Source organism: Lissotriton vulgaris, chromosome 1_1 (assembly GCF_964263255.1).
Source record: "Lissotriton vulgaris chromosome 1_1, aLisVul1.2, whole genome shotgun sequence".
Lineage (NCBI taxonomy): Eukaryota > Metazoa > Chordata > Amphibia > Caudata > Salamandridae > Lissotriton > Lissotriton vulgaris.
Window position 1 is genome coordinate 792,953,660 of NC_141685.1, and position 12,885 is coordinate 792,966,544.

General features: G+C 48.1%; 1 protein-coding gene across 6 annotated transcripts in view; it reads right to left on the minus strand.

Annotated features, from left to right (window-relative positions):
* Positions 1–12,885, minus strand: part of RASAL2 (RAS protein activator like 2) — a 785,014-nt gene that overhangs the window by 18,007 nt on the left and 754,122 nt on the right. For all 6 annotated transcript variants that reach the window (XM_086956462.1, XM_086956457.1, XM_086956450.1 and 3 more), the window contains one exon: positions 6,646–6,733. In XM_086956462.1, coding sequence (XP_086812588.1) covers positions 6,646–6,733 — 88 coding nt within the window. The remainder of the gene's footprint in view (positions 1–6,645; positions 6,734–12,885) is intronic.

Sequence of the window (12,885 nt, forward strand, 5' to 3'; positions counted from 1 at the left end):
TGATTGAGAACAGTTGCGTGTCAATTTACCCTGACTATACCCAACAAGTACAGGAACAAAGGAAATCCTACTTGGGAGTTAAACAAAAACTCTGACATGAAGCTTCTGTACATGCTTCTATATCCTGCCAAACTCAAGGTACTTTCCCAGGGCTTGGCACATTTCTTTGAGACACCAGCGGAGGTGTGGGAGTGGCTTGAGATCAGAAGGGATGACCTGCCCCCGGGTGAGAGAGGGGGCTCACGTGAACCTTGGGGGACCAGGCCACAGAGGAGGCGTCGTGGTAGGAGAGGTCGCCGTTCTGGGTCCCGTGGATTTCCTGAGGCTCGACCCACGGTGGGACCGGATGGTGCTATCTTTATGGAAGCCTCGCCGACGAGAGCTAGCTCGAGTTCAGCTGGGGCTGCTGCTCCTGATGAGATCTTGGTACCGGACACTTTGCAGGAAACGCCGTTGAACACAGACTCTACGGCTCTGGTGGTCCCGGAGACAGCCCTACCTGCACCGGGGTTGGAATGATCTCTTGCCTTGACTTGAATGAGCCTTCTGCAAACCCGCCCTTAATTGTGCGATCCTGCACGGACTTACAATTCTCTGACCTATCGCATTTCATCCTTGTCGTTGGGGCCTTTTCGAACAATGGTTGGTACCATAGGACTGGCGCCCGGGTGGTCTGAGCTACGGGGGGAAGAGGGTGGGGGTGGCTGTAGTTTTGAGTGATATCGTGTCCACACTGCTGGCAAAGCTGAGAAGACATGCCCGGGTAATTTTCACAGGATCATTGGGTCTTTCGGGGAGCTGGGAGGGTGTTGCTTTGTTATGTGTAGAGTGTGTTGTATGGGGTGGCTGTGCACGTCCTGGCACTGGCGGGGGAAGGGCGGGGTGGCGGTTTTGGTTGTTGCTATCCTATTGCTCGTGGGTGGTGGGGATGAGGGTGTTCTTGCAAAAGTTCCGTGTTTTGGGGTTGTTGGGGGGTGGGATGGGGTTTGTGACAAAGATGACACTGGCATTATGTGCACACTGTTTTCGATTTGTGGGGAGCTTGTCCTGAGAGCTGCACCACTAGATTTACATGTAGTGGGGGCCACATGGAGGCGGTTCAGGTTGCACCTACACTGTAGCCCATCTGGGCGTAATCATTGGCCATGGGATTTAAGTTTTTAACGTGGAATGTGCGTGGCTTGGGCACGTGCACCAAGAGACACAGGGTCTTCACCTTCCTTAAAGCCATGGGGTCTCAATTGCTTGTTTACAGGAGCCCACTTAGACGACGACGGCGCACAACGGCTGGCTAGGAAATGGAGAGGCCAGATTTTCCATTCCTCCTATTCCACATATGCTAGGGGGGTCCTCATTTGGGTGGCCCCAGGGATTCCTTGTGCTGTTCAATATGTAGATGCAGATGTGGAAGGCAGGTACATATTAGTGAGGCTCAGATTAGACGACAAAGAACTCCTGCTCCTTAACATGTATGCCCCGAACACTGATGACCCGGCCTTCTTCTCTCAGATACAGGATCTTGTGGCTCCGAGTCTGGACGCACCCCTCCTCTGGTTCGGTGATTTCAATTGCGTACTGCATCATGAGCTGGACCGTCACCCGCCCAGAGCGGGCACTAAGCCCCGTATGACGGCGCGCTTACAGGAAGTGATGCACAATCTCGGGGCGGTAGACGTGTGGCGTACCTGCCACCCCGCACAGAAGCTTTACACATGCTACACCCCGACGCATGGCACACATAGTAGGCTAGATCGGGTTCTTGCGGCTAACCTTACCTCTTCTCTTACATTGACGGTTACACACCAGGCCCGATACCTGTCGGACCACGCCCCAGTTACATGCGTGGCGAAGTGGCCTGATCGCGGGACGCGCCCGCGCACATGGAGACTGCCGACCGACCTGCTCCAGGATCAGGTGGCCAGAGATCATGTGGCGACGTCGCTGTTCGACTACTTGGAACTCAACTGGGTGGGGGATGACCTATCCTACTCCACCAAGTGGGAGGCACTAAAGGCAGTGGTGCGTTGAGCGTGTATGGGCCTGTCGTACGGGGTCAGGAAACAACTGTTGTCTGACTTACAGGCTGCGGAAACTGTGCTCCAACGTGCCAAATCTCAGTCGGATCCGGACGCGTTGGATCAACAGGCGGAGAGTGTTGCCCTGGTATCGATACACGACGTACTCACACGGCTAGATAAATTTACACTGGGTCAATACAGGCAAGGTCTCCATCGTGAAGGAGATAAGTCTGGCCGCTTGTTAGCCTGGATACTTCGTCGAGAGTTCGCGCCTGAACGAATAGTGGCCCTACGGAACCCCAGTGGCGTCATGGTCCACTCTGAGACTGATGTCCTTGCAGTCCTTCGAAGCCATCTACGAACCGTATATGAGGATGACCCATCAATATCGGAGGATGTCTATCACTCGTATCTTGAAGACCTCCACCTTCAGACCCTACCGGAAGCTGCGGCAAAGGAACTTGATGTAAAGCTGACACTGGGTGAGATTACCGCGGCGATAGCCGCCCTCCCCCGGGCCAAGACCCCTGGCGGAGATGGATTTCCGGCTGAGTTTTATCATGCCTTCGAACATGTCCTGGCCTCACCCCTCTTACAAGTCTACAATGAGGCTTTGCGTGTTGGCACCCTTCCACCCACGATGAATCAGGGTGAGGTGTGTATGATCTTGAAGCCAGGCGGTGACAAAACAGACCCCGCAGCTTATCGCCCTATCACATTGATAAACACGGATGCAAAAATCCTTACTAAACTATTAGCCACTCGCCTTGCCCCGCACATGACTCAGCTCGTCCACTCCGACCAGTGCGGATTTATCCCGGGTCGTAACACGGCGATGAATTTGCGTCGCCTGAATCACATATTACATGAGGTGCGGGGACGGGAGGGCTCTCACGTGTTGGTCTAAGTTGATGTGGCCAAAGCCTTTGATACGGTGCACTGGGGTTATCTAATGCACGTGCTCCTGAAAATGGGGTTCGGACCTGGATATCGCGACTGGATCCGGGTGCTCTACGGGGCGCCCCGAGCCAGGGTGCGCCTGGGATCAGCCCGCTCCGACGAGTGGTCATTGGGGAGAGGCACCCGGCAGGGCTGCCCTCTCTCCCCCCTCCTATTTGCCTTTGCAATTGAGCCCCTAGCCGTTTCTGCCCGCACGGAATTGCAAGACTGGGGTATAGTGGTGGGGGACACCACCAATGTAATCTCCCTCTACGCCGATGATGCGCTTTTCTATCTGACTTCCCCAGTGGAGGCCCTCCCCGCCTTGCTGCGGCTCTTGGACCGCTTTGGCGCAGTCTCTGGACTGCGTATGAATGTCAACAAGTCTCTGGTGTTTCCGCTGATTGATGCTGTCCCTGACCCGGATACGGATCCCCACCATTTGGGCCTCCGGTACGAACGGCTGGCATTCCGGTACTTGGGTATTCAGGTGGCCACATCTGAAGAGACTCTCCTGACTTACAATATCGACAAAATTCTCGCAGCCCTCAGTAAATCTATTACCTTTTGGAACACACTCCCTCTCTCTCTCATGGGGCGCTTGGCAGTTGCCAAAATGGTGATGCTCCCTAGGGTCCTCTATGTGTTGCAGAACACTCTATGCCCATTACCACCCCGAGTGTTCCACACGCTGAACTCACTCCTCACCTCCCTACTTTGGGCAGGTGGGCGCAGTAGAGTCGCGTTACACACTGTAACGAGGTGTTGGGACGAAGGCGGCCTCGAGGCCCCGAGGTTTGACCTGTATTACTATGCGGCGCAGCTTCTTCTGACCGCCAGGTGGTTCGCTGAAGACGAGAATTGGGAACTGGCACTGTTGGCTGGTACGGCCAATGATAAGGACCTGCAGGAGGCCTTAAAGCAGGGTCGAGGCGCCGATGGCACTCTGCCATATGTGGTGAGACACACAGCTACATTTGGCAGCGGTTTGTCGAGAAGGTGCTGCAGCGCGCGCCGTTCCATAGGGAGCTCCCAATTTGGATATTGGCCCCGCTACTCAAACTAGAGGAAAACATGTCCTTTCGAGAGTGGCGCTCGGGCGCCTGTGAGACCCTTGCAGATCTCTACCCAAATGACTCCTTCGTGTCCTTTGAGGGTGCCGTGGACTCTTTTGACCTCGGCGAGGGCCAATACCTGCACTACGGAAGTCTTCGGGATGTGGCCAGGACAACATGGCCCCAATTCCCAGAGGCGCCCCCGCTCACTAATACCCTGGACATCATTCTATCCTGTGGGAGAGGTAAGCGCCTGATCTCCCTCCTTTACTCTGCCATGCGCAGAGAGTCGATCCCCCCGTTAGCGCCGGCCTGGGTGGCTTGGGAGGCAGACCTGGGGATAGAGTTGGATCCTGCTCAGAGAAAGCGGATTGGACTGTTGACTCGCAAAGTCTCCTGCAATGCGCGTTTTAAACTTATACACTTTAATTTTGTCCACCGAACTTACATGACACCTGTCTCCCTCCATTTTATGTCGACAGATAGACGCCATAATTGCCCTAGATGTGGGATGGAGAGGGCGGGCTTCCTACATCTAGCGTGGGAATGTCCTTTAGTACAGGATTTCTGGCGGAGGGTGGTGGTGTACATTGCCCGTGCCACACACCTTAGGTTGCATCTGGACCCACTCCACTATGTGCTGGCGTTAGTGCCTAAGCCAAAAAAGAAAGGTCTGTCTTATAAATTTCTGCAACTCTTACTGGTTCTGGCGAGGAGACGGGTGGCCTTTACTTGGATGGGTCAGTGGGCCCCTGAGATTTCTCATTGGTTGAGGGATGCAAAGGAATGGGCCTTAGCAGAGGAGACACCAATGCAACGCACTCGCAAAGATGGGAAGCTCCAGGATGACTTACTCGCCTGGAGAACAATGTGTATAGAGGGGCTGGAGGGGGATGATTCGGACGCCACCAGCGCTGAGTTGTTTTCCTCTGCGTCCTCGGAGTCTGGCTGTGAGGGGGGGGGGGAAAGAGTCTGATGCGGGGTGTTTAGAAGCAGTGTAGGGGTCCCTTGTGGTCACGCCGATATTCCTTGATAGATATGTCTGTATTTAGCTGTGATTCCCATAAGGCCACACTGAATTGTGATGACCGCGACCTAGTTGGCCCTTGCATGCATCTCCTACTTTACTCGGATCAGCACTAGAAATGACATTCATGGGGTAATTAGTTACTGTTAAACTGTTATGTAGTATAGGAGTGCGACATAAGAAAACTGGCGTAGACACTGATAAAGTTTTTAATGATACTTGGAGCACAAATGCAATTTTCCCTACTAACATACATGCTTTACTCCTGCGCCGCCCTGCCTCCGGGATGTGGGCCATATATGGCTGTGTATCGACAATGGGACTGCTTGTTCCTACTGTTTGCATATCAACTGGGTTGATGACCGTATGCCTTGTGCCTTATCTTCGCCACAATAAAAATATTGCATGCGTGGTTTAGTTAGGGTTCCTTTGACACTGCATCCCCCAATTCGGATTATGGCTGCAACTTTAGTACAAATAATTTTTTGTGATCCAGTATTTGGTATCACATAGGTAAGTAGGACTATTGAATTCCGTGATGATGACTATAACTTCATAATGGTAGTAAATGCTTACACCTACTTAGTAGTCGGAGTCAGATGGTCTGGTATGTTCAGCACTTTTTTCTTTTAAGTCTTTGCCATAGAAATTCACAGGTCGTTTTTCTTAGGGGAACCTAGACTCTGTCTTCTTTCTAACCTATGTAACTTAACAGTGGGCCCACTTCGTTGTGGCGACACTGAGCATCTCTGCTCTATAAAACTTTATAAATAAATAAATTAATATACTGCAATGAACGGCTCTCTTTCTTACACACTTACAACTTCTGAAAGTACTCACAAAGATGTACTCGGGAGAAAAGTAAGAAGAACAAGCATTGGTCTCGCCATTTAAAAGCAATGCAAACCTATTGGCTTTGCTAATGCTTTTTTACAAGTGCTGTTCTGCACTTGCTAAATAAATATAAAATTGGCTGAAAGGAGCAACAGAGGAGCAGGGGTTTAAAACAAAAAAAAAATTAAGAGAAAAAAATTACAGCTGGAGCAATAGAATAGTAAAGAAAAAAAACAGGTGCCTGAATGCAAGTCGTGGAAGCAGACAAGTCCTCCAATCAGAACATAGTAAATAAGAAATGTTCGGAAGGCAGGACAAACAAAGAAGACAAAGAAAACCCATTGAATAAGAAACAGTGAAATGAAATAGACAAATTCCACTTTTATTTAGTCACTGCTTTTGCAAGACGTTACTGCTGAGGGTGCTGCTGTGTGCTTACTAACATAAAAAAATTGTGAAAAATATTTTTGGGGTCTCAAAATACACACATTTTCATAACAGCCTCTAGTGTTATCCCCTTGGGCGCGGCCGTGATTCTGCGCCTGTGCAACACATTCCGATCGCGGGTGCGGTCATGACGGCCGGGAGCCGTCATCAGCACACAAGCACTGTGTGCCATGACGGCTCCCGGCCATCATCAGCATGGAAGGGGGAGAGGTGATGGCCAAAATGAAGCAGAACTGTCTCTTCGTTTTGGGGCATGGGTTGCGGGCCAGAGCTGCTGTTAAGGGCAATTTGGTGTACATGCAAGTGACATAGGTTGAAACACTACCTGTGCATCGATTATCTTTTCCTTCGCATCAATAACTGCTTGCATCTCGGCATGGTCCTTCTTCAACTCTTCCTCGACCGCCATGAGCCTGAAACAAAAGCAGCAAAAAGGAAATGGTTACAACAAGGCCAGGAAGGACACCGATATAGTCTAAATAAAGAACTACCACAGAGAAATACATTTACAATACAGGTGGGCAGGCCGCTAAAGGCTCAAGCCTGACTCTGGCTCAGCTCGATGTCCTCTTGAAACCTTGTGCCAAAAACGAGCAAAGCCTTCATGTGGTTTCTGCCCCCACGGCTAACTTACATCACTTGTTTCAAGAAGGAAAATGCTACTTACCAGTATGCATCTGTTCTTGGCATGTAGAGCTGCAGAGTCGTACACTTAGCAATAGACCTGGTGTTGGGTTCGGATGATTGCAGGTTGTTGTCTTCTTGGAAGAAGTCTTTGTAGTCACGAGATAGGTGACTCCACCCTTGGACAATACTGCGCATGGTCATCGACTCCATCCTCAGATTGTTTTTCGCCATGATGGGAAATGATGGAGTTAGTAGAAGTAAAGAGAAAGGATTCCATGCGTGTGCATCTAAGTAAGATGAGTACTGGAACGGATACAAGTCCCGGGGAGGCGGGAGGGCCTGTATGACTCTGCAGCTCTACATGCCAAGAACAGATGCCTGCTGGTAAGTAGCATTTTCCATTCGAGGCATATGAGCTGCAGATCGTACACTTCGCATCGATTGTGCAGCAGTGTCTCCCCTAGCGGTGGTCGCTTGTATCCGTTGCAGCATACTGAAATAGTGTTCTAAGGACAGCTTGGCCTACTGCAGCTTGCTGCTTGGCTTGCACATCAACACAATAGTGTTTAGTGAAGGTGTGAATTGTAGACCCTGTTGCTGCCTTGCATATGTCCTCTAGTGGTATATTTCCTAAGAAAGCCATAGAGGCTCCTAGTTTGCACTCTAGGAGGAACCGTTAGTGTACGTTTAGCTTTTTGATAGCATATTTGTATACACTTTAGAATCCATATGGCAATTCCTCCTTTAGAGATGGGATTGCCCTTGTGTGGGTGAGAGAAAGATACAAATAGTTGTTTTGTCTTTCTGAAGGATTTAGTCCTGTCTGTGTAGTATAACAGAGCTCTTCTAACATCTAAGGTGTGTAAAGCCCTTTCTACAACAGAGTTCGGTTTTTGAAAAAACACTGGTAGCTCTACTGATTGGTTAAGGTGAAAAGGAGTAATAACTTTTGGCAGGAACTTAGGATTGGGCCTAAGAACCACTTTGTTAGGATGTATCTGAAAAAATGGCTCTTGTATCGTGAATGCTTGTATTTCACTAACTCTTCTGAGAGAGGTGATGGCAACAAGGAAAGCAGTTTTCCATGTTAGGAATTGCAATTCACACTTATGTAAAGTCTCGAAAGGGGGTCCCATAAGTCTTCTAAGGACAACATTTAGGTTCCATACTGGAGCAGGCGGTAACCTAGGTGGGATTATTTGTTTTAATCCTTCCATAAATGCTTTTATTGCAGGTACTCTTGAGAGATAGATGTTGCCTATTCTGTAAATAGGCTGCAATTGCTGCCAGATGCAGGTGTATGGAAGAATAAGCCAAACTGGACCTTTGTAGGTGTAGAAGGTAGCAAATAATATTTTGGATGGAAACATCCAGTGGATCAATGTGATTATTGTTACAATATATTACAAATCTTTTCCACTTAGCGGCATAACATGCTCTGGTAGTGGGTCTTCTAGCTTCTTTAATTATGTTCATACAGTCTGGTGGTAGGTTTAAGTAACCGAACTCTAAGACTTCAGGAGCCAGATCGCCAAATTCAGTTGGCTTGGATCTGGGTGTCTTATTTCTCCATGGTTCTGTGTTAACAGGGATGGCGTGAGCCGTGATTTCTGATGTGGAACCAGTGAGAGATCTAGTAGTGTGGTGAACCACGGCTGACGTGCCCGTGTGGGAGCCACTAGTGTTAGTTTGAGAGACTGTTGTCTGAGCTTGCGTACTACTAGTGGAATGAGTGGGAGAGGTGGAAAAGCGTACGCAAATCTATCTGCCTGACCAGTTCATCCATATCGCATTCCCCTCCGACCGTGGGTGTGGAAACCTGGCGACGAAGGTTGGGCATTTTGCATTTTCGTGGGTGGCAAACAGATCTACCTGTGGATGCCCCCACATTTGGAAGAATGGTTGAAGTACTTGTGGGTGTATCTCCCATTCGTGAATGTGTTGTGACTGACGACTCAACAGATCTGCTATCTGATTGTGAATTCCTGGAATGTGTTCTACTGCCAGGTGTATGTTTGAGAAGGAGGCACAGGCTGTGCAGGACCACTCGAAGTGTTCCGGCGACAGACAGAGGTTGCAGACCTCGCGATGGTCGCTATGAGGGAATTTTGCTCGACGTACCGGGTATCTCTTGAATGGAGTTCTGTCCATGAGGCGTAGGCCATACGGTGCCGATAGGCCCAACGGCCCGTGTCGACGCACAGGAATGTAGCTGGTGATGTCGAAAAGTCTATTCGATGTCGAAAATGTTTATATAAAGTTTCATGCTTCGAAGTTGCTGAAAAAGTCTTTTCTAGTCAGAGCGGAAAACTTTCATCCGAACCCAGTGGCGGAAAAAAACAATCTGAGGATGGAGTCGATGACCATGCGCAGTATTGTCCAAGGGTGGAGTCACCTATCTCGTGACTACAAAGACTTCTTCCAAGAAGACAACAACCTGCAATCATCCGAGCCCAACACCAGGTGGCGATCTATTGCTAAGTGTACGATCTGCAGCTCATATGCCTCGAACAGTCTTGTTACTATAACATATAATACGTGTATTTATGTAACACAGGGAGGGGCTGTGGCCTTGAGGCTAGAGCTGCTACCTTTGGAACTGGGAAACAAGGTTCTAATCACTGACTGCTTAGAGCTCTTGTGATTCTGGGCAAATCAATTAATTGCCCCATGCCTAAGAAGCACTCAAAAATGTGTAATGTAGCCTGGTTCTGTTGTACGGTGCTAATGCCCTTGAGCAGAGTCCACGCTATAAAAAAGCTGCAAAAAACACAAAACCAGAGTACTGATGTAGCTACTCAGAGATTTAAAGAGAAAGCGTTACATTTGGAGAGAGAAAGACACCCATCTAGTGTAACCAGGAAACATGGCACCGATCTCTGCTTCTATAACTGATCAAATTGATTCATCTTAGGCAATAATCTTATTTCACTGTGCCTCTTTTTCCTTTTATTTCACATTATGAGAGCGGGAGTTCCTTGACCTCTGCGTTTTTACTCAATTTAGCAGAAGCATGCATTCCAGGTCCACCAGGTAACCACCAGATGAACAACCAGGATGCAATTTTGAGCGACAATAATAGATGGTATTGGACACTAGAGCCAGCAGGATGGATTCAAGGCCTTATTTAGATTATGGTGGTTATCCCATCCGCCCTATTTAGTGTGCACAAAGTGCCTATGCACTCTAAATAGGGAGGAGGAGACAACTGCTGCTGTCTGGCGGATATCATCATCAACCAGACTTGAAATCAGGCCCTCAAAGCTGGCTGAGTGCAACTAGGCTCTTACTAGAGGTGTCCTTTTGCATTTGGCGGCTTGAGATGTGACTCAGATGGCAGCCTTCTTCAAGCTAAAACCACTGAGGTGTATGGACTTCCCACCTCAATTTGATAAAGACAACTAGGACAACATTTCCAGAGAAAGAACTGCTAGAATCAGCATTTTGAAAAGGTGCACAGACCTGAACAGTCAATTGAAGTAAAGCTGAAGGATTCCAATAAACACATGGAAAAGTTTCTTTCATGCTGTAGTTATGAGTAGGTGGTTAGTACTCAACGTGTGGCTTTAAATGATAAATACAAACATGTATGGAGTAAGTGAATAGAAGTCCACAGGCAATTTTTTTATGATCAGCATAAGATAGCCTTCCTGAAGGGTTTCTTGGCCTAACATATGCGCGGAGAATCTCTTTTTAAATTTAAAGTTACATATATTCGTTGAGTTTACATATAAACATAATGTTTTGCACCTATAGTTATATGGTGTGGGCTGTATAACGAACATATCAACTGACAATGTGACTGCCAAACTTGTTCAAGTTTTAAGTGAGAGCTTCGGCCTGTTGGAGGTTCCAGTTAAGGGGCAGAGTGTAAGCATCTGCTCTTACATACATATAATTATGTGAACATTAAAGGTCATGTTGTTGGACCTGCTGCTCATACAGTGTCTTTTTCCACACACTCTAATTTTTCACATTGTCAAGTAAAGAACTCATGTCGACGACTTGTCATTGGGAGAGGGAGTAAGAGCCCGCCCTCTTTGTCTATTCATTATCGTGCAAAGTTCTACTAAAATAAATGTAAGCAGGCTGGTGTACTATCTTGGGCCCCATTATAGTACGATGAATTTTAAGGATAAGTCAGCCAAGGGTTTTGCTGAGATATTCTTTCTGGAATTTACAGAAGCATCTGCCACTTACATGATGGAGCATTACTGCTCGGCGTATGCAATGTGACAGCAGAAATGTACCATGAGCAGCTGCTGGCAGCATGACTCCCACAGTATTACTTGCAGTGCCAAGTTATCACTGGGAATGCGCTCATAGTACTAGAGGCTTTGTGATTTCAGTCTTCTCATGACACTTAATGGGCTTGGAAGACATGGTGTTTGACGCGTACACAAGAATCTTTGAACTGCTCTCCACAAGAGAAGTACAGTGGCAGTGCCTTATGCTGATAGAGGACAAGAAAACATGTTACTTACCTGTAACTTTGGTTCCCCAGTATTGATAACTTTCATAGATTCCCATGCTTTGTATCATTCCCCGTCGTCGGAATGGGAGCCTCGGTAGTATCACAACCATAGAAACAAAAGAGAAAAAATAGGCCTAGGTCTCATCTCCTTTTGTATCCTATCACCCTCTTTGTGCAAAAGAGACCAAACTTTTGTCAGGACCAATCAGAGCAGCCTCACCCCCTAGAACCTTCCTGAGAGAGCTCAGAGCCTCAGATTTTCGTAGCCGTTGTGCAAACCGCCACTATCTCTGTCAAAAAACTGAGCTTTCCCAGGGGAGGAGGGTGGGCGCATGGGAATCTATGAAAGTTACCAATACTGGGGAACCATAGTTACAGGTAAGTAACTTGTTTTCTTGCCCCAGTATTGGAACTTTCATAGATTCCCATGCTTTGTATCAGAGTAGCTAGCAGTAATAACCAAGACACATTTTGTAGATACATGGCATCACATAACCATAAAGCATATAAACTTATAGCATAGCCAACAAGAAACAAAATGTGCTCACCAGGATGGAGGGCTTGTAGTGAAAGCTCACCTCTCAATGGAAAAGATTCCGCAGCACTGCTTGACCAACAGCCGCGTAGTCTCGTCCTGCAGTCTCCAGGCAGTAGTGCTTCGTGAAGGTATGTGTACTGGTCCACGTTGCTGCCCTGCATATGTCCTCAATGGCGACTCCAGAGAAAAGAGCCACCGACGATGCCACAGACCTTGTGGAATGTGCACTGACTTTTCTGTCCAAAGGCCTGCCCGCCTCCTGATGGCAGAATTGAATCGCACTGGAGATAGAGCGGGAAATGCCACTCTTTGCCAAAGGAAACCCCTTCCGTGGTGCGCTGTAGGACACAAACAACTGGGATGATTTCCGAAAGGGTCGTGTGCGCTCCAAGTAGAATTTTAAGCATCTTTGAACGTCCAAAGAATGTATTGTGCGTTCCGCAGGCGTTGAAGGGCGCGGAAAAAAAGACTTTAAAATCAAAGGTTCATTCAAGTGGAACTCAGACGGCACCTTTGGAATAAATTTCGGATTGGTGCGAAGGATAAGCACATCTTATTTGAATTGCAGGAAAGGATGCACTATGGAGAGGGCTTGAAGCTCACTCACTCTTCTCGCTGATGTTAGAGCTAAGAGGAAGGCAAGTTTCCAAGACAGGAATTTCAAGTCCGCCTTGTGCACCGGCTCAAACTGAGCTTTCATGAGTTGAGCCAGGACAAGATGGAGTTGCCAAACTGGTGGAGGAGGGCGAACTGGAGGATACATTCGAAACAAGCCTTTTAAGAATTGTTTAATAATCCTAGAGGACCATAAGGAAGGGCCTGAAGAACTGCACCTAAACCTCGATATGGCTGCAAGATGTACCTTAACAGATGAATGCGCCAACCCAGACTTTGCCAATGATAGTATATATGGCAAAAGTTGATGA